This window comes from Corylus avellana, chromosome ca1 (assembly GCF_901000735.1).
Source record: "Corylus avellana chromosome ca1, CavTom2PMs-1.0".
NCBI classification, from domain to species: Eukaryota; Viridiplantae; Streptophyta; class Magnoliopsida; order Fagales; family Betulaceae; genus Corylus; species Corylus avellana.
In genome coordinates, this window is record NC_081541.1 from 15109759 (window position 1) to 15132894 (window position 23136).

Sequence of the window (23136 nt, forward strand, 5' to 3'; positions counted from 1 at the left end):
TTCCCTGCCTCAATTTTTTAATTTTAATTTGGTTATTGTAACCTACTTATTTACTATTGGTGTTCTCTTTTTTCCTCCCCCGCCAAAAAAAACCTCTAAAATCTTTATAAAAAAAAAAAAAAAACAAGACAACAAAAATATCCACTGCCAGGTCATGGGCTTAGGATTTTTTTTTTCCTGATTTTAATTTTTATGGGCATTTTTTGTCTTTTAGGGGTAGAAGAGAGGGACATTATAATCTATGGGTAGCAATTCATGTTAACATGTCAAGTTTGAGTCGTATTTAAACATGAGTATAAGACCAACTTTAATCTAATTCATTTAATTAAACGAGTCAAAACGCTTAATTCCAAATTGCTAATGTTGGGTTCATGTCGAATTCGCAAATTATGTAAGAAATTATAAGCCATATTGCAACCATGATAATAAATTGGTAGGGCAGATTAACCAAATTGAAATATTAGGGTACAAAGCAAATTAAATAATAAATTGAGCGGGTATGTGTATTTTCTCGATTATACAATTATTAAACGAAAAGATAAAAATATAATAATATTTTTTCAATCTCATTTACTTTTATATTCAAAGTGATATATTTTTTTATATAAATATCTTCTGTTTCAAAAAAAAAATAATAATAATAATAAAATAAAAATTTGAAAATGTGTATAAATTTCTAGCTTTAGAAACTTTCATATATTTCAGAATAATTTATAAGAGAAAACGCATCTTTTATTTTATGGAGAGCTTTTTTCGTTTTTTTTTTTGTTTTTTCTGAGCAAGAGGGAGAGTTTTTAATGGTAAACTAGAAAGCTTGGAAGAAGAAGCATTTTCCTGCAATCAAATCTTTAATTGCAAACAACTGAATGTTTTACTAATATTCAAACTAGAAAAGCCTCCAAAAATATTAGCTTGAGCCGGGTTCCCTCAATCTCAAGCCTTTTCTCAACAGCTCATCTCATACAAATGAGACCCATTGCTTCTTGAATTGTATTTCATCAGCTCCATTATCTGCAGGAGTTCCAGCTAATTATGTTCATGAAGAAATGACTGCTTATAGCATTTAGAAAAGGTCAGCAAAAAACCAAAATTATATTGTTATGAACATCAAAGAACTGTTAAGCCTTTTGACAATAGAGTTTGAACAACCCCATAATTATGCATTTTCACCAAAGTTATTGACCCATTAAACTTTATTACATATAGAAAAAACTGAATACTCCTCAATATTAGCTCTATCTCAGTTCCTCTTTAAGGGAAAAGAAATAAATAAACAAAAAACTGACCTGAACATATGTCAATTACAGAGTTGTTTATTCCTATCAGCCTCCTTCAAATCCAATTTAAGCCTTGTAAGGAAGACTTCATGCCCTGAGACCTTTAAGAACCTAACAACAAAATTCGAAGCTAACTGTAACTTTAACTTTAAGAACCTAACTACCACCCCACCGCCTCTTTCGGGCCGGCCTTTGTTGCTTAGTTTCATCTGTGTCAACTATCAAGTCAACCTCGGGGTTGAGACTGTTGCCTGGTTCTTTCTTCAGAGCAATGGGCTCCTTAAAGCGTTCCCTTCGTTTCTCCATCTTTGCTATTGTCTCAAGAATCCGTTGGTTGTCATAACCCTCAATAACCTTATTCGCATTGGAACCATTTTCACTGCCAAGTATTCTCCTCTTCACATTGCATGTCAGTGCTGCATCTTGAGAGACACCTCTCCTTCTGAAGGAGTCCTCTGCATTTGGCTCTTCTGTTACTATCTGACCCTCCTCAATGTCCAAATCTTCATTATGTTCAGTTATGGGAAACTTGTCAAGACATTTTGCAATGTTTTGGCTGCTCTCAGTTCTTGGGAAGTCGGATTGGACTGCCTTCTCCATATGAGGTTCATTAGAATCCATCAAAGCTGCCCGCTTCTTATCAATCTTCTGACCCATGTTTCCAGACCTACCATTGCTCATCAAACTTCCACTTTTGGTACATCTTCTGGGAGACTGCAGAGGATATTGGTACAAGGGACGTCACACAATTTTGAACACTTTAAGAGATTAATCTCACTGTGTAGATGAGCAGAGAGATTTTGAGACATGCAGTAGAATGCACCATTATAACATTCTGTAGAAATAGAATGAAATAGAGCAATAGGACTCGACAGAAATTTGAAGACCAATAAATTACATAGTTTGCCTCATATAATGGTTGCCCAATAATCAGAGGCAAAATAATTCAACAGGCTGTTCCATCCCCCATGAAAATCTTTGAAGACGCACCAAAGAAACCATAACAACCTTAAGTCATAACTATCTATCAATTACCCACAGCACCTAAACATTACAATGATTGAATAGAATTACTGGTAATATGCAGGAGTAACCCCCCTCCCACAGAAAAATTAAAACACAAAACAATCAACAAGAAAATAATCAAAATAAGGCCAAAACAAAAAAAACAAAAGCCAAAGTGATATCTCACTAGCCAAGTTCTGAATTATGCAAAAAAAAGTATAGCGTCATTATAACAAAACAGAGAATTAGCATTTCTTCATCAGCATTGACTGCTTACTTAGGACAAATATGGCAGACAAGCAAATATAGCACGCTAAGGGATCCTCTACTCAAGTGGCAGGGAGGATATCACTTCCTCGTATGGAAGGGAATGAGAGAGGAGGAATAGAAACAAAGTAATCATAAGAATTGTATGGCAAAAAGTTGTTGCAAGTACAGCAACTAGTGCCATTTCAACAAGAACTGAGAACATTGTCAGATACCTATGGTAACAAGTTTATATGGGGCATAAGAAATATAGTACGATTAAGGTACATTAAGGAGACCCCATTTGATTACATTAGCTAAAAATAACATTTTCAATCTTTGGAGAAGTTTTTGTTTTGAAGGCTGAGGAATGTGTATAGGGCATGCCCATGCCTAGGTGCCAATACCTACTACAATATGGCCAATGCCTTAACCAAAGATTATTCTACAATAAATTGGGATAAAACGGTATGTGCATGAAACAGGTCGTCTTATGAGCAAACTTCAATTATTTATTATGTACATGTAATATTGAATGAGATTTAGACAATATTCAACAAAATATTTTAGGATTGAGTTTTCCTTCAAACTGAGTTGGAGGAAATTCCTCCAACCTATTCTATAAAAACGACATTTGTCACTTTTCATGTGAGAAACACATGTTTTTTAAATAACATGTGAGAAGCACATGCTTTTTGAATAAAATTTCTTTCAACTTTCTCATTGTAATTAAAAAAAGCATGTATTTCTCACATGTAGATGACACGTGTCATTTTTAGAGAATAGGTTGGAAGAATTCTTCCAACCCAATTTAGAAGAAAACACTATCTTTCTGTAAGCTAGGAACATTTTTTTTACTTTTCCCTTTGACACACATACTAATTAGGTATGTCCTAGACAGCATGTGCAACCAAACACAATATGTTATCATACCCACGTTTTCTCATATCTAATACTAATGATTTACACAGTAAAGTGTCAATGTAGCACAAGAATGTCCACTAAGTAGGTTTAGTAAGAACCGATCCTCAATCCCATCTTCTCTATTTCAAATGAAATTAATAGTATCTATTTCACGATCCAGATTTAAAGTTTATGCATCTAACGGTAAACATGATTTCACATTATTTAAATTTTTTAAAAGACATGCCAAAATTGACTTCATATACAAGATACACCAACTTTAAATCCCGACTATGAAATTATTAGTATCCATTTCATTTAAAATGGAATCCTATTCCCTCAATTCCACCACTCCATCATAAATGCGATACCTGCACCACTGTGCTAAAACAGCTTTAGCAATGGTAAATACATTATATCTCTCACCTCGGTCATGAATGGAAGCAACACCACACCAAGCCCCCCCAAGTAATTCAAATCTGATTCCACTATATGCCTCATGTGGGCATGGTCAATAAATTTAAGATGGACTACGATGTATTGATTGAAAATCAACTCAGATTCCTGAAAACCTACGTTCCAAAAATGACTGAAAAAGAAAACACTAAAGAGTATACACATAAGAGCAGTTTCTATAAAGGTGCTCCTCATCTACCTAAAAGAAATGAGTACACAAGATCAGTGGCAGTTTTTGCAAATAGGGGGCAGATATCAGAATAAGCTTTCACTAATAAAATTGCAATAATATAAGTAGTGCAGCATAAGAACTGAAAATTATATAACCACCAGTAGTTTTCCTCAAACATGAATAACTCACCTTATCCTATGGTTAAGAATCACAGATATCAAAATACATCTTACATTCAGTTGGTAAATAAGTATAGAAGTGGACAATCAAAACATGGGTGGCAGTGAGCGAAGGATTTTTGTCTGTGTATGTCGGTGTACGCATGAGTGTGAGAATCACATACTCTATTAAAAATGCATGTAGAATTAAAAATACATGTGAGAATCAAATGCATTTTGAACACATCAATTTAATAGATTGCATTAGAGGAATTTTCTCCAACCCAGTTTGGAAGAAAACTTTTTCCACTAATAATTGTCTTCTACTAAAGGGAAACAGTTTTGCCTCATTACATGCCTGCAGCACCAAACCAGAGGTCCTTGCAAGCTTTGCACTCTCTGGAGATGCTGACACTCAAGCACATGATGACACGGTTGAAATAATTAAAAGCTTCACAACACAAAATCATGTGGGAAAAAAAAAGTAACATATGATATATTAAAAGAGGGGGAAAAAAGGTAAGAGCGAACATGCAACGAGATAGCATTAACCAGAATAAACAAGACTTGCCCAACATATGTGGAGCACTGGTACAAACAAGTATGGTGATACAAGGTTTTGACCTATGTTTCCCCAACTTTACCTTTCCTTCCCCAACAACCAAGTCAACTGAATCCCTGCACCTCAGCACTGCTTGTTCATGCTTTTCTCTATTTATAATCTTAGAACTTCTGTTAAAACAGTAGGTGCTACTTCCTCCTTTAATCATTTTGAGTCTCTGCTGCTGTACTTGCATTTCATCACTAAGCCTACCATCATGCGCAGATCCATATCTTCCACAAATCCTTTCATGCCCTGTAGTTTTCTTATATGAAAGGGATGCCTCTTCCACATAGAATTTATCATCTCGATGCCTTAGGATTAATTCATCCTCAGACCAGTGCAATCTAGATTGGCAGCTATATCTTCTCTGATTGAGATGGTCCTGATCATCAGGATATACAATACAATCTTCTAAGTCATTGCCACCATTATGACAATTAAGCCAACCATTGTCTCTAACTTTCCCAGCAAATATTTGTCTCCTACGTCTCCCATATCTTTCAGTTAATCTCGAGTCATACACATCATTTCTTGGAGACATGGTATCATGCTGACATCCTCCAGCTATATAGGATTCCCTGTAAAACCAAGAGTTCAAAGACTGATAATCCGTCTCTCTTCGATAATCATCTTCAATTTCATGAGACCAAGGGTTATCCAAATCTAAAGGGGGACTATCATCATATCCATCCCTTCTGCCAGAGTTTTTCAATTCTCTCCCAATATATGGTAACTTTCTTTCATATTTTTCATCCAAAAAATCCAGGTTCCTATCAAGAAATGAAGCAGGTCTTCCATATTGTCCTGGCACAAAGTGGTCTTCATGTTTATAATCAAGCCAATGAGCATCATCGTTGGTTCTCTTCCTAAGTTGGATTTTGCTATGCTTCCTCCTCCACCGAGTATCCCTTTCTTCAACACTGCAGGAGGAATACCTTGAATTCAACTGCCTGGACTCCCCATAAGTGAAACGACTCAAGTAATCCGTAGAGAATCCTCCTCCATGATGATACCAATCTCTATCTCTCTCTTCATCATTTACTCTAGGACTTTTTTGTCCATTAAAATACTCCTTTTCGTCCCATTTTTTTCTAGCATAGGAATCCATCCCGTCTCTGAGGTTGTGATTACCTTTCCTATAAGGATGTTTTCTGTAAGCTGTCCGAACACCATTGTCAGCAAACTTTTCACCACCATTACAGCTGGAAAACTCTTTTTCCCTATGATATGGGAGATCTTCTGTGTCTCTACGTTCAAACCTTTGCTTCCTTTCCTTTTGTCTGCTACATTTAACCAATGAGTGATCCGTTTCACCTAGGTCCTCTGCATCCCACATATGGGAGGCATCATCATTATCCTCAGGATGAATCTTTGGTTTAGCAACACCATTGCCTCTCCTACTACAATGCTCCTGTTCCTCTCGAGTGGAACCTTTATTTCTTAACTTCATATCACCCAATTTTGATTTGGCACTGCTGCTTTTAGAGTTCTTGTGGTAAGATGTGACAGAGTCCAGCAATTCAGCACTAGAATTCAGTGATGGCCTTTTTAAAGGACTATAAGTTCTCTCCAAATCAGCACAAACACTGTCTCTGGATTCTTCAGAATCACTTCGATAGCAAGATGAATCCAGGCTAAGCTGACCATGATCGCTAAGTGATAATTCTGTTTCCTCCACGAAAGGATCTCCACTGAAAGAATTTCTGCTAATACCTCTGTGTGTTTTATTTACTGTTTCCATTCCTTCTGTGACTCCTTCTGAAGGGTAAACCTTCCCCTTTTGATGTTGATGCACATTTACACCAGGGATCTTTTCATTTTCATGTTTACCAGCGTCGAGATTCATTGGATTATATGCAGTTGTCAACTGGGAACACCTGATCATAGAAGGCAAATATAATCATCCAATCAGTGGCTTCAGGGGAGGAAAAAAGGCTGTAATTATGAAATAAGGCTCATGACAGTAAGTGAATTTATTAATCATCCTTAACCGACAATCTCCAAGAAACGTCAAGAGAGCAACAAAAATAGTTACAGAACTGATAAGCTGATGAGAATCAGCACCAAATAACTAGTCATAATGTGACATGCCTTGTCCTACCTACTTGGAGACAGTTCAAGCTAAAATAGCCAAAGGCGAGGAAAAAAATATGAAAGCAATTATTGCTTTTGGCAATGCCTAGGCTCAAGTTCATAGACTTGACACGGATGAAGTATCCAGAAAAAAGAGGGAAAAGAAACAGCGGATACACTGCCAAGTCAAACACAGCAAAACCCTACCATGGTCATATTTTTCAACCTTATCCTGCCGGCATCCCTTATTTATTCTGTTGTTTAATTAAATGTTGGGAAGTTGTTGACTTGACATCTATCCAGGCAGATCAGATCGCAGAAGCCAGTGTTCAGGGCTAAAATGTTTACAACATAAAACCTGCTAAAAAATTTGATATGCCCAATACCCACCACCCCCCCACCCTTTCTGCTGGCAACATTGAACATGTTCCTATCAAATCATGGTTGGAGCAGACATCCAAGGACATCCATCTTCACATGATGAGAGTATACTGGATGCTTATTAAAACCATTAGAACTACTTAAGACCAAGAGTGACCATCGATACAAATAAGACAGAAGCGATGAAATTGAAACATATCTCAGAAACGGTAAAAAAAAATTGTGTAAAAATTGAAATTAATGCTGCAGAGCAATTTAAAACTGACTTTGAAGATATCCATATTAAATATGCATCTTTTAAAGATTTACATACACATGTTGAGAACCAGCTATCTTAATAATCTGGTCAGGAATAAAGCATCATGCAGCAGCATGGTATATCCACCAAGTGTGAAAAAGCATATAATAGATACTCGGCTTACACAACGTGATTCATGAGATTAAAATTGGTAAACCTAGGTAACCTACAACATTATTAAACCACGATAGGTCCAAAGAACAAAATATCTTATAATTGCTAATTTTAACGAACCACAATGTCAGCTATTGACAATATTATCCAGCCTATTCAACATAGTCAGACACAACTAGATAGGAATTTATAAAGATACATTTCTAGAAGAGACATCTATAATAGAATTCGCAACATAGATGATACTATCAGGAGATAAATTTAATTCATTTTCAGAACAGAATACCTGTCAAATCTTCTGACATTCCCTTCCTGAGATTGTACAGATGGTTCATCTTCACTGACATTACCAGAACAGTAAATATCGCTGCTATCATCAGCATCAGAATTCCCATTTTCAGATGCAGCATGTACAGTGCTATCTATATGGTGCACCTCCTCCTTTCCAGAAACAGAGGAATCCTCAATGGGGTCCTGCACAGTAATCTGCCCCCAAACATGCTGTAAGTATTCAGACAATGGAAGATGGCTGCTGCATAAGTATCAGTAAAAATTCAACTGAGACTAAACCTGTATCACATCAGAATCCCGAGTACGTGAACGCCTTACATCCATAGATGGCTGGCGTTCACCAGCACTGTCTTCAACCTGAATTGCTCTACCTTTTGGCTGCAACAATCAAAAGTCAATTAGGAGTCATTCCTAAAAACAACTTGGATGCACCGTAATTCAATCAACATATGGAATTTGGGGGCAAGGGCAGAGCAACTTTTCAATTTCAATATACCACTTCCAACTGTCTCACTTTGCTATCAACAAATTTGGATGAAGGAGAAATTATCCTCTGCAATCCAACTTGATTTTCCTCCACTGCAGTATCCTGAAATCCTTTCTCATACTCACATTTAGATTCGCAAGCCTATTTCCAAGGAAGCAAGTGATGGCAAAAACCTTATTACTAGATATATCTTCACAACTTGGTCTGAAATATTAAGTCACCCAAAAAATTTAAATCGCTACCTGGTTAATTTTTAACGACCCACAAACAGGGATCCCACTCTGCATGAATGCTTGTTGCTGAAATTGCTCCTGTAATGCAATGCACATCAATGTAAAAATTCAATTGATCAGGAGATGTAATAGACAACCTATGTAAACTAGTCAGCATAAGCACAGTCCAGTAACAACACAGCAGTTAAGTCACTGCATAGAAAATCCGAGAAATATCAAGTCCTACCAGCCACAAAGTATATATTACTTAAAGCAAGAAGCCCTACCTCGGGATCTATCAAACAGGCAAGACATATATGCTATAAGATGAATTGGTTTCAGAACACAAACAATATAATTAAAGTTATTTACCAGAGAGTTGCAGTATTCTTTCCAAGTATCTTCGTTGAAACCAAAATTGAAGAAATCAGTTATATCCACTCCAGGAAACCTCCACGGCTTTTCCTCAAATGTATCAATATTTACATCAAGTATAGTCCTGGAAGGAAGAAAAAGGCAGGTTTCAATCAAGACGATATCTAACACGCTAAAATGAATGTTCAAAAAGAGTAAAGGCCTGTACGACATCAAATATTCCAAGTTTCACCACTCGAGAGTGTAAATTGTTGCCATTTCTTGGATAGTGCCATTCAAATTGATGAATTTACAAGTAACTTCTTTCTATTAAAAAAGAAAAGGAAACGGCTTAATTTTCATGTGACCTTCAAATGAGCTCTTCATCTGTTGAATGTTGTGCAGAATACAAGCATCCTTAACTATTCATCATTACTGTAATTCCAGAAGTCTTTGGGTCAAAGCAAACCTAGTGTGACATTTAGTCCATCCACTACAGTTTAAATTTCTCATAAAACTCTGTTATCTATTTGCTGTGCATGGAGCATTCCATGCGACACTAATGAATCATAAAAGAATAAGATTTCTGTAGATCAAACATCATATCAGTACTAACCTGTTCCAAGGAAGCGAGAAACAATTTCCACCCGGAACCGAATTGGCTGTAGCACGAACAGGGACAACCTGACCTGCGTTTGAGCCCTTGTGCTGGTTGCAAGGACTATCATCCCTGTTACCTCTAGCCAACATGGAAGAGTAGGATGCCATCCCCACAGGTCCATTGCCTCTCATATTGCTTGGAAATGCTGCTCCATGAGGTCTCATATACTGCACAAGAGCCCTCCAATTAAAAACTGAACTTGAACTACTTAAACATCAAAAATATTATTTTTCAAAGCAACAAATGGAGAGAAAAACATAAATAGACTATCATGTAATATATGAAATCATTACATTAAGAATGATCATCAGCATTACAATCCCATTAACATCATACTAGAATAAAATAATTAAAAAAATTTACTCATAATTAAAGCAAAACGCACATGGATAGTTGCAACAACCATAGCAGTACTCACACATTGCACCAGATTACCCAAAATTTGCACAATTTATGATCTTCAAAGTACAGTTTACTTCTCTAGCAAACCAAAATTACGTACACACGTCTAAATATACATCTCAAATTACTTAGTTCAAATATCATTTCCACAAAAAGACGTTACCTTGTACCGTGTATACTGCGAGTTATACACACCCCTCGCCCCATTTCCTCTCTCACCGCCATGCCCATTAGAACTAGGCTCCGACCCCCCACTTCCCTCACCAACAACAACAAAATCATCATCCTCATCCTCACCATGACCACCACCTCCCATAACCCCTCCATTCTTCGCATTCCCACCGCTCGCAATCGGATAGTTCTTACAATCCTCGTCGTTCAAAACTATGTTCAGATCGTCCTCACTATCACTTCCGTTATCCACATTCATCTCCTTCCCACTATTCGCCTCGGAACCAATTAGTTTCTGATCCGAATCGCCATGAACCATATCGAATTCCTTGGAATCGGTAACATCATCTTCTCCTCCTCCTCCTCCTTCTTCTCCTTCAACTTCCATTCGTTCTACGTACGATTTGGCGAACCAAGGAATGCAGTTGATCGCGGAACTCGGTTGAAATTCGACGTCGGCGTAAAGATCACCGAAATCGTCGTCTAAGTCTTCCATTCTCGCCAAAACCTCAGAAATTCGAGTCGAAAAAAACAATTCTAGGGTTTTGGCTGGTTAAGAACAACAACGTCCGTGTGGGGTCGAGAGGGCTCTCGAAGGATTTTTCCCACAAATGGTATGGGAATCTCGGACGCTGTGAATCAAAAACCCTACTGTATGTTAAACCCTAGAACAGCCACAGAGTGAGCTGAGAGAGACTTAAACCCCAAAGATCACGTGGGTCCTATCCTATACATCCAAAAATCTAATGATAAATTTGAAAACTATATGAAAATAGATAAATGAGATAGGAAAGAATTGCTAGTTAATTGCAGTGGAAACATGTTCCTATGGGGTAGTTTAATCGGCTGTAAACCACATCTAATAAAACGGAGGTTACTAGTTCAAATCCCCCTCCCTTCCCTTGTACTGACATGTCAAAAAAAATTATAGGAGAAACATCACTTATCCTCATGAACTATCAAATCAAAGTTGGTGTAGCCAACTTTGATTTCCTTCCACTTTCCCAGGATGTGCAATTCCTAAAATATTTGGTTTTATTAAAAAATAATTATTAAAAAAAAAAAAAAACAACTTTTGATCCGTGAGTTCATGGTAGATCTAACCCACTCATATTATGACCCACGGGTCATAATTAAAAAAAAAATAAAAAATAAAAAAGGTGGGTGGGTCACAAGTGACCCACTGTGGGTAGGGGTGAAAATGCAATTACGGTTAGCGGTTAGTGGCAAAAACCGCTAACCGCAACCACCTAGGTGGTTAGTAAATTTTACTAATTGCCCCCGCTAACTGCTAGGTGGTTAACCGCTTAACCGCATCTTATTAACCGCTTTTTTGGGGCTTTTTTTTGGGCCAATTGTAAGCCCTTTTTCGGTTATGAGAATTAGGATTTTTGGGGCTCACTCTAAATCTTTTTTTTTTTTTTTTTGCCTTTTCAGGGCCAATTTAACATCAAAACTTGCTATATACCACAAATTGGGCCGAATTGCTACAAAAGGAACCCATATTGAAGTGGCCCAAAAGTAATTAATATTAAAAAAAAATGCAACATTTACCAATATTTTAAACAAAGAATTAAATGCAACATACAAATAATTATCACTATACTACAAGGACTTATATATATATATATATATATATATATAAAGCAGTTAGCAGTTTTCAAAAACTCATTAACCGCTAGGCGGTTTTTAATAACCGCTTTCAAAAGCGCTTAATGGTTAGTGTGATTAGCGATTAGCAGTTATAAAAGCGGTAAGCAGTTCTAAATTTTCACCCCTAACCGTAGGTCACTTGTGACCCATGATTGACCCATCGTGGGTCACGAGTGACCCACTGGAGTCACCAAGAAGGTGACCCACGGAGGGTCACAACTTGTGACCCACCATTAGTCACCTTGGTGACCCGCCCGTGGGTCACCCACGATGGGTCACTTTTTTTTTTTTAATATAATAATTATAATAATAATTTTTTATTTATAAATAAGGGTACATTTGGAATTTTTTAAAAATTTAAGGGTATAAAGGTCTTTTACTTATTTTACCATTTGATTTAACTATAATATCTAACGGGAAGGGGTTTTTGGAACAAAACAAAAGTTTGATATACCAAAGTGAGATTTTGAATGTTGGAGGGTGTTTGCAAAGCCATGAAAGTTCATAGAGGGTAAGTGAAGTTTCCCCTTAATTATAACTAGGGTTGGCGTCCCCAAGAGATAGCTCAATCAGTTAAGACCATGCCTAATGAAGCGGTGGTCACTAATTCAAATCTCCATCCCACTCTTGTGCAGACATGTCAAAAAAAATAATAATAACTAGGGTTGGCAAAATAGGTTGGTGGGTTGGGATCGGGTTGACCCGTTTGACCCATCAACTTGATAAAAATAAACCCGATAAAAATTATAGGAGGGTTATGAAAAATAGGGAATAGGATCGATCATCTTAATTTTATTTTATGGTCAAAATTTAAAGTTAATGCACATAGCCATGTATATGATGTTGTCTTAGTAAGTATTTTAACAAAAAAATGAAATCATGTGCACCCTTAGATGTATCAACTTTAAATCTGTATCAATTTTATGCATATTATTTATTTCATTTCAAATTGAGAGAATCAATGTCGAAAGACATTGTAAAGTTAAGATTCGAATCCCTCACTTTTATTATGATATTGTAACATCCGGTGGAAATTAATTAACTCGTAATTGACATCATGGTTTGCTTCCCAGCCTTGTCCATCTCAAAACAAGACTTTGGGATTTCATCCTCTCTGAAGAGAGACTGCGGAAAACTTTTAACTAAGGGATAGAGATAACAATAATTTAAATCACAATCATAATAACCAAAGTGAAACTCAAGGCATCATAATATAAATAGAACTCCAAATGTATCGGTTAGAGACCGGTCATTGAAATAATAATACATACTATTACTGATTGTTCTGAAATAGCATCAACGCCTAAGCTTAACCAAAGATAACATAAATACAATCTCGATCAACTCTAGACGGGTAGTCCCTCCAGCATCCCACATAGATTTTAGCCATACCAAGTCCAAATCCTAAAAAATGACTTGAATTATTAATTGGCTCCCAGAATCCATCATCTACTAAACTAGCAATGTCAACACAAATATTCATAATTGAGCAAAAAAGAATACAAGGATAAGTCCAACAACTTAATGAGTAAAAATGCACACAATGTACATGTCATTTGAATGATGAACTTCATTGTTTATAAATCGTATGCAGTATTGTGACATGATAGTTATTTATGAATGCAATATAAACGGAAATATTGTCCACTCTCAGCAAGGTTGGCGCTATCCTGAATAACCTGTAATACAATGTCGGTGCCCTGACTATTATACGCTACCGCTCATAACACTAGCAACCCAATCAAGCCCGACCGAGTCCGATCTCAGGTGGCCCACGTTACTAATAATGTACGTCATGTAGTAACCCACCAATCATGTAATGACCCCGATGGACAAATCAATTAACTAATAATTGACCCCATGATTCGTCTCCCAACCCTACCCCTCACGAGGCAAGACTTAGAGATTTCAACCTTTGTCGACGAAATGAGAAAATCTCAACAAAAGACTTTCAAAAACTATAGGAAATAGAGAGCAGTAAATTTAACATCCACACAACATGCACCAGAATAAATATAAAACCTCATAATATATAGATAACCATCAAATGTACTAGTCATCAGACCGTCATCAAAATAGGAATTACAGCCCAACATAACATCATAACATTGTTCTAACAAAAGATCATATAGATCAAATACTAAGCTTAAGAAGAGCTAAAGAGATTAAGATCTCTGTCATATCAGCAAGGGCAGTTCCTCTATCATCCCACATAGACTTCAACCATACCGGGTCCATGTCCTTAAAAATGACCTAAATCAGATCTTGCGCAATCACCCAAGTCTGCTCCGACAGAATCTTCTTCTAGGATAGCTAAACCGCACGGATATTCGTAATGGGAAAACATAAATAGAAAGGAGGGTAAATCTAAGACTTAGTAAATATTAACGCAAATAATGACCATGCCAGTTTAGTGATGAACTTTAATTTTTAGTAAAGCAATAGTTCCATCATGACAATTTTACATGGGTGTGATATAGATATAGAATACATACATATGATATAGAGTGACAGTCATAGTTCAACAGTATGGTCTACCCGAGATATTACCCATTCCCAGCAGGGTTGGCGCTATCCCAAGGGACCTGTAATACAACATCAATGTCTCAAATATTGTATGCTACCATACATAATACTAGCGACACGACTGAATCCGACCTCGGGTGGCCCACACCGCTAATGATATTTATCTTGTAATGACCGCCTTTAAGGCTGCGCCGACCATAAAACAACCATTGGATCCAAAGCCCATTTAACACACACACATTTGACCATAAAGTTAACATATATAGTAAGCTCATGGCCATTATTCGGCACGTACCAGTATATCATGTCATACGATGCAAAATTATCTTGTCTGTATTTTACATGCATGCGATTGCAAGTCTCATTTTCTTAACATATTCAACACAACATTTTTCTCAAAAATGCTAGAGTTCATGTGCACTAAGTATAAATTGTGAGAGTTGCAAACATGCATGTTTTTTGTACACAAAATAGTCGTGCAGTGCATGGAAAATAACAATGAGCATTATGTGCGTTAAAACTCACCTGGGTCGTATAACATCTCTGAGTATTCCAAATGATTCAGGTTTCCCAAATCTGTGGTAAACCTTCTATTAGTCATATTTCTATCAAAACAACTCTAAAACAAGAAAATATGAGCTATAGGACGGCTGGTTAAAATAAAGTCTCCTGTCACACTCTGGACCGTTCGTTCGCTGTCATACTTCGGCCCGTATGTCCGGTCATGAGACCGTACGTTCGCTTCGAGGTTTTCAAAGAGAACCTCATTTTGTCCACTCATCCTCCTATTCTCCAAAACCAAATTCTAAGCCTATCAATGGGCTTCCTAAGGTCTCCTAACTCAAAATGAAACCTCCATGCAAACGCGATCATGCTAAGTCAAAACAACGCTATTTAAAGCATAACTAAAGCTAAAGCTACAACTAACAACACAAGACAACATTAGGGCAGCATAACGACATAAAAACAAACAAGGTAAAGCGACATTACTTTCTTGAAGCGAAACTTCAAGAATCTCCTCATCGTTAGCACTGAAACTCACAAAACCTTACAAGACACACAAGAATGGATTTTCGCAGCCTGGGGGCTTCAGACAACATGAGAATTCATGAGGCGTAGGGGTATTTATAGCTGAGGGGCTCTACCAACCCTCTAGAAAAGCAGCAGATGTCCGCCAACCCTAACGTACATCTGGTACTATTTACACAGCGGTCCAAAGGCTACCTTGTACGTCCAGGTATTATCCAAAGGGTGTTCCAAAAAGTAGTATACGTCTGTGTGGTCCCGTGTACGTTCGTGTACTATTTGCAGAGCGTACATACAGTGGTCCTCCCCCGCGTGCGTCCGCACTACAAACAGGAGCGTACGTCTACTAACCCTAGCGTACATCTGGTCCAAAAGTGCAAATTACCCTTCTAGTGTCCTTAGTGAGCTAAAGCTCAAATTAACCCCGTAACTAAGCTACATAAGCTTAGTTAATTATTTGGGTCCCTACATTCTCCCCTCCTATAAAAATTTAGTCCTCAAAATTTTTTCTATAGCAAGGAGATTCCAATTGTCTGTAGATGAGGGTGGACCACTTTGAGTTTTTTCAAACAGTTTCTCATCCGGTGGAGAATCATGAACTGAAATAAAATAAGAAGAAAAATCAGGGAGCTTTTCTATCTTGATGTCCTTAATTTGCTCATGTAGTAGCTCTAACAGACTTCTCTCATGGACTCTTGGTGTTTTAGGAATAAGAGCTAATGTTGAAGGAATCTTAGTGCTCTCTTCTTCTTCCTGATGTGGCTCCTATGGAACTTCGGTTTGCGCCTCCTTCCTCTCATCCACTTGATTTTCAATCACTTTTGCACTCCTCAATGTGACAACTTGCTCATGATAGTAGGTGCACTCTTCTTCCATGTATTGCCCATTAGGATTGGCCACCAACTGCCATTGACACTCTTTTTCTTCTTCATCTTTAAGTGTATCTGATTTTTGCTTGAGGTGAGCCTCCTTCCTTTCAAGCTAAAGCCTCATGATGAGGTGGTTCAGCTTGATATTGCGTTGTGTAGCTGATTGAGAGGAATATGAAATGATCATAGAACTGCGGATATGATTGATGATGCAGTCTATGAAATTGTGAAGCATGAATTCCAGGAGCTTGAGCTTACCATGAGAGATTGGAGTGTTGGCTCCATGACAGTTTATAAGAATCAATTGTCTCATGGTTCGTCTCCCAGCCTTATCCCTGATGGGACAAGACTCAGGAATTTCAACCTCTCATAGATGAGAGACCTCAACGGAAGATTTTCTAAACTATATGAATAAAGAGCATTGCATACACAACCACACATTCATACACCAAAGTAAACAAATACCTCATAACATAAAGATAATTATCAAATGTACCGGTCATCAAACCATCATCAAATAAGGTTACAATCCATAATATAATTGTCTTAACAAAAGATCAACAAATCAAATCCTAAGTTTAAGCAAAGCTAAGGAGATAACAATCTCGATCATATCAACTCAGGTAGTTCCTCCATCAATCCACATAGAGTGTAACCAAATTGGATCCAAGTCCTCAAAAATTACTCATATCAGGTCCTGCGCAATCACCCACGTCTGCTCCGAAGCCATCCCTGTCTAAGATAGCTAAACAGCGCAATTATTACTCAAATTAGGTCCTGCGCAATCACCCACGTTTGTTCCGAAGGCATCTCTGTCTAAGCTAACTAAACAGCGCAATTATTTGTAATAGAGGAGGAAAAACATAAAATAAAGGGGTAAGTCTAAAGACTTAGTGAATGTTAACGCAGATAATGCTCATGCCAGTTTTTGTAATGAACTCTGGTTTTTATAAAGTATGCAACAGTTTCATCACGACAGTTTATCATAAATGTGATATAGATATATGATATATGCATATGAAATAAAGTAACAGTCATAGTTCAACAGTATGGTCCACCCGAGATATTACCCCTTCTCAGCAGGGTTAGAGTTGTCCCGAGGGACCTGTAATACAATGTTGGTGCCCCAACCATTGTACGCTACCATACATCCCATTAGTGGCATGACCAAGTCTAACCTCGGATGGCCCACACCACTAATGAAGTTCGTCTTGTAGTGACCAACAATTAGGGAATGGTTGCGCCTGGTAATGAAACCATTGGATCCAAAGCCCACATAACGATATACACATTTGACCATAAAATTAACATGTATAGTAAACCTATGGCCATTATACCGCACTTACCAGTATACCATGTCATACGATGCAACTTATCTTATCTGTATTTTACATGCATGTTTTTTTACAAGTCTGACTTTGTTAAAATATTCAGCACAACATTTTTCTCAAAAGTGCTAGAGTTCATGTGCGCAAGTATAAATCGTGAGAGTTGCAAATATGCATGTTTTGATCTATAAAATAGTCAAGTAGTCATGGAAAATAACAGCGAGCATTATGTGAGTTAAAACTCACCTGCGTTGATTAAATCCTCTGAGTATTCCTTCAACAAGTTCGGGTCCTTTAAATCTGTGGAAAACCTTCCCGTGGTCTAGCTAGAACAACCTTAGAGCATGAAAACATGAGCTATCGGACGACCGACCAAAATATCGTTCCCTGTAACGCTTATGATCGTACGTCCGGGCTCGATGCCGTACGTCCGCCCAGAACATTTCAGGTAAAACCTTATTTCGTCCATTCGTCCTCCTATCCTCCTAAATCAATTCTAAGACTACCTACCTCAAAACAATGTCTCCATGCAATAGAAAACATAATGGGCTGCTAAACTCAACTCCAAAGAAACATCAAAGGTATAATAAGTCTAAATCTCAACCCAACATCTAAGCTACTCTAGAAAGCATTAAAAGAGCATAATGACTTAGAAAGAAAAGGTTAGGTCCAATGGGTTACCTTCAAGAAGCAGCCTTCAAGAAAACACCTCTCCTTCTCCACAAAACACACAATCTCACAACAACACACCCACAAAAGGGTTTTTGGGAGCCTAAAGGCGAGTTTGAAAGAGAAAAGAGCGAGGGTAGGGTTAGTATTTATAGAGGAGAAAAGATGGAGACGTTCACCAACTCTTTTGAAATGTAGTGGATGTCCGGTACTATTAGGGTGTACGTCCGGTACTGTTTACACAACAGTCCAAAGGCTGTATCGTACTTCTAGGTATTAACCAGAGGTTTTCCAAAAAGTAACGTATGTCCGGTGGTCCTATATCATATGTCCTTGTACTATTGGTAGAGAATGGCGTACTATTGACACCGTACGTACGGTGGTCCTCATGCATACGTCCTCTACTAAAAACAAGAGCGTACATATGCCAACCCCAGCGTACGTTCGGTCCAAAAGTCCAAATTCCCAAAATGCCCCTCTAGTGATCCTTAGTGACCCAAAAATCCAAATTAACCTTCTAACTAAGCGACCTAAGCTTAGATAATTATTTGGGTTACTACATTCTTCCCTCTTTAAAAAAATTTCGTCATCAAAATTTCTAGCTAAAATACCAAAAGAATAGCATTCAAAGAGGAACAAAATGTTACCTTTCGTCCGTGGTATCGTCGGTATCGTGCTCAGTAGGTTCATGGGCTATCTCTTCCCATCCATTAACTGGCACTTCATCATCCTCGAACAACTGCGAAAAATCACCTCATAAGTCATCTAGCGGATCATACTCGATGTTACCAACTCTATACCAATCGTCATCAATCTCTACTCCTAAATCCATCAGTTCACAAAATGAGTAGTTCTACATGCAGTCTGGGTCGACTGGTATAGGTGCCATGCTCCTATAGAGAAAAGCAAACTCTTTCTTAATCAACTATTCCATTACCCAAAATGGAAATAGGTATGCTATCCAAGTATAATCTTGAAGAAAAGAGTCATACACAATCACTCAAACAAATGCGGATAATGACTCCGCATGTCTTCCTCCGCCTCCAATGATGCTTCTTCGACACCATGGTTACGCCACAATACCTTAACAATAGGAATCGTTTTGGTACGTAACACTTGTTCCTTCCTATCCACAATCTTCACTAGTTCCTCAACATAGGTCAATCCCCCCTAGATCCCTAACAGCTCGTATTCCACAATTACATCAGGGTTAGCGAGATACTTCCTCAGCATCGAAACATGAAAAATATCATGTGTTCCGACCAAATCTGGGGGTAGGGCCGGCAATTTTGACACGACCCGCGAACCCGACACGAACACGACACGAAAAAACAGGTATTGGGTTTGGGCTAATCGGGTTCGGGTCGTAATCGGGTCTACCCGATTAAGACCCGAAAATTCGTGTCATGCGGGTCGACCAGGGTCTGGCCGGGTCTAGCTGGTCATCCAGCGGAGACCAGTTTTTTTCTTCTCTGGACTCGCCGGGCGCCAGACCCGGTTTTTTCAACTTTTTTGTCTGATTTTTTTTGCCGTTTCGCCGGGCGCCAGACCCAGTCGTCACTCACTATGCAGCTACAAACATTCCCTCGTTGTCCGCCTTCTGAAGGTACTTTCAGTCTCTCTCTCTCTCTCACACACACACCCAGACACACGCAGTTGTAAACCAGTGAATCCTGTTTCCTTGAATTTATGGGTTATTTATTTATCTGGGTTGAAGTAATATTTTATATGGGTGTTAGATTGATGATAATTTTTTATTGGGGTGTCAATAATTTAGTGTTCCAACTTTGTTTTCAATTTTAAATTTACTGTTCTTGATTGGGTGGTTTCGTAAATTTACTGTTTTTGATTGAGTAGTTTCGTTTTATCTTCAACTTCGACGGAAATGTAGTTCCAGTTCATTTTGGTCAGATAATGTTTTAGGAGGACCTTTAGAAATTGAGCACTACATTAGGGATGGGGTTGATGTTTCAGTAATTTATGGATGGCTTAGTTATAAACAGATTGAACTGTGAAGGACTTTGATGAGTGTTTGGTGTTAAAACTGTCAATGGAAGTATAAAAGAACGGAATAGGAGTGGAGCCAGGATTTTTCTATTGGGGGCATAAAATTGGACTACGGGAGTAATGTTACAAGAAATAATGATAGAACATTATACAAAACAGCCACTTTACTGATTAGTTGGTGATTACTCATTTACTCATTTACTCATTTTACTCTTTACCTGTTTTCCATTTTGATTTTTGAACAAAAAAATTAAAAAATCAGTCCCTACTCCCTACTCCCTGTATTCTCATTTCTCAATTCTCACTATTCTGTAACGTAACCCTCAGCCCTCTCCCTGACTCCCTCTCACTTGGTCTCTCACTTGTCGTTGCTAAAATGAAAATCACTTAAATTATAACTATTCTATTATATTACACATTTTGATAAATGTATTTGCACAATTAAATAAGGGTCTTGGTCTTCTATGGCTCTCATGGAATTCAAAAATATTGAGTCTTGGCCCATGATTGGATGCTAAAAAAAATGTCTAAGAATTTGTATCTTTGTTCAAATTAATTTTTTAACACTTTTGTTACATGTGGGACTAAATTATAAGTGGACTATTTTAATAAATGAACTTACTTGTTTTAACATTTAACTTTTAAGTTTAAGTGAAATTATGAGTTTGGTAATTTATTTTGGAGTACAATTTGTCAATTACGGTCACTTTCCAATTTTTTTTTTTTTCTTATCCTTTATTAAAGCCTTTAATCTCTTAGAATTCAATTTTTTGCATTGATTATATTGATGTATTAGTATTATTATTACAATTTTGAATTTTTATTTTTTTTAAAAAAAAATTCTATAGTTTAGGGTAATCGGGTCGTGTCGGGTCGTGTCTACCCGTTTAGACCCGTTTATTTTAAACGGGTAAAACGGGTCGTGTCGGGTTACCCGGTTATTTTCGTGTCATAATCGTGTCAAACCCGATTACCCGTTTAGCTAAACGGGTCGTGTCTGGGTATAGGCTAATCGTGTAACGGGTACCCGCGGGTCGTAATCGGGTCGTGTATGGGTACCCATTTTGCCACCCCTATCTGGGGGTAAGGTAACTATGTATGTCAACCTTCCCACTCTCTAGGTAATCTCAAACGGTCCAATAAATCAAGGGCTGAGCTTCCCCTTCTTCCCAAATCGCATCACTCCCCTCATGGGTGATATCTTGAGGACTACATAGTCTCCGACTTCGAATTCCAACTGTCATCTCCGGTTATCGGCATAGCTCTTTTGCCGACTCTGAGTTGCACTCATCTTTTCCCTAATGATGAGCACCTTGTCACAAGTATCTTGAATCAATTCCGGCCCCAATGTTTGATTTTCACCGACGTTGTCCCAATACAAGGGCGACTGACACTTACATCCATAAAGTGCTTCATAAGGCATCATTCCAATAGTCGCCTGGTAACTGTTGTTGAAGGCAAACTCAATCAAAGGTAGGTACTAGACCCAACTACCCATGAAATCTAACACGCAAGCTCGTACCATGTCTTCCAGAATTTGGTTAGTCCGCTCCGACTGACCATCTGCCTAGGGGTGAAAAATGGTACTAAACTTCAGCTCCATCCTCATCTCCTTCTGCAAACTTTGCCAAAACCTTGAGGTAAAGCGAGAGTCTCTATCCGATATAATTGCCTATAGTACTCCATGTAATCGGACTATATTCTGAACATATAGTTTGGCCAACTTATCCATCGAATCCTTAACCTTCATGGGAATGAAGTGAGCACTATTTGTGAAACAATCAACTATTACCCAAATTGAATCCTCTCCAATGGGTGTCTTAAGTAACCCCAAAATAAAATCCATAGCGATCTCATCCTACTTCCACTTAGGTACAAGCAAGGGTTTGAGCGTCCTTGTCGGCCTTTGATGCTCTGCTTTAACCTATTGGTAGGTTGAGCATTGCTCCACAAATCTTGTTATATCGCGCTTCATATTGTTTCACCAATATGATCTCTTCACATCCATGTACATCTTAGTACCACCAGGATGTACAGTGTATAGGGAACAATGAGCCTCATTCATTATCTCTTTCCTTGATCCTCCGCTTTCTGGCACACATACTTGCTTGAAATGGGTGAGCAACCTATCGTCCTTAAGACATAACTCCTTTGCCTTTCCTTCTTCAAGCAACTGCGTGATCTTGGCACACTCAGGCTCCTCCAATTAAGTAGCTTTGATTCTAGCAAGTAGCTCTGACTGAACCACCAGGTTAGTCAAATGTGCAGGCGCACCTTCGGCTATTTCAAGAGCGGCAAGCTCCACCGTTGATTTCCTGCTCAACGCGTCTGCTACTACATTAGCCTTTCCAAGATGATAGTTGATCTCACAATCATAATCCTCGATCAATTTCAACCACCTTCTCTACCTCATGTTAAGATCCTTCTGGGAAAAGAAGAACTTCAAGCTTTTATGATCCGTGTAGATCTCGCACTTTTTGCCATACAAGTAGTGCCTCCAAATCTTTAGGGAAAACACAACCTGCCAACTCCAAGTCGTGCATGGGATAGTTCTACTCATAAGTCTTTAGTTGGCGTGAAGTGTAAGCAATAACATTGTCGTTTTGCATAAGCACGCACACTAATCCCTTCTTAGACGCATCACTATACACTACAAAATCGCCAGATTCCGTAGGTAATGCCAACACTGGAGCAGTTATCAAGTGCTTCTTCAGCTCTTGAAAACTCTTCTCACACTCGTCCGTCCAAACAAAGCAGGCGTTCTTCTTAGTTAAAGCAGTAAGTTGTCCCAAT

At 38.0% G+C, this 23136-nt stretch overlaps 1 protein-coding gene across 4 annotated transcripts; it reads right to left on the minus strand.

Annotated features, from left to right (window-relative positions):
• Positions 1 to 838: 838 nt before the first annotated feature.
• Positions 839 to 10945, minus strand: LOC132182770 (FIP1[III]-like protein). 4 transcript variants are annotated; one of them, XR_009440327.1, is made up of 10 exons: positions 10258 to 10945; positions 9648 to 9859; positions 9050 to 9176; positions 8708 to 8776; positions 8475 to 8606; positions 8258 to 8356; positions 7974 to 8173; positions 4862 to 6698; positions 1287 to 1991; positions 839 to 1011 (listed from the first exon to the last, which is right to left on the minus strand). XR_009440327.1 is itself a non-coding variant. In XM_059596130.1 (9 exons), the coding sequence occupies exons 1-9, from the start codon at positions 10759 to 10761 to the stop codon at positions 1434 to 1436; spliced, it is 3699 nt and encodes a 1232-aa protein (XP_059452113.1). In that variant the 5' UTR covers positions 10762 to 10945; the 3' UTR covers positions 1063 to 1433. The 4 variants fall into 4 exon arrangements, 3 of the variants coding, with proteins under 3 accessions (XP_059452113.1, XP_059452105.1, XP_059452094.1); XM_059596130.1 differs by lacking the exon at positions 839 to 1011 and having other exon boundaries at positions 1063 to 1991; positions 8475 to 8567; XM_059596122.1 differs by lacking the exon at positions 839 to 1011 and having other exon boundaries at positions 1063 to 1991; positions 8493 to 8606.
• Between the last annotated feature and the right edge of the window lie 12191 nt (positions 10946 to 23136).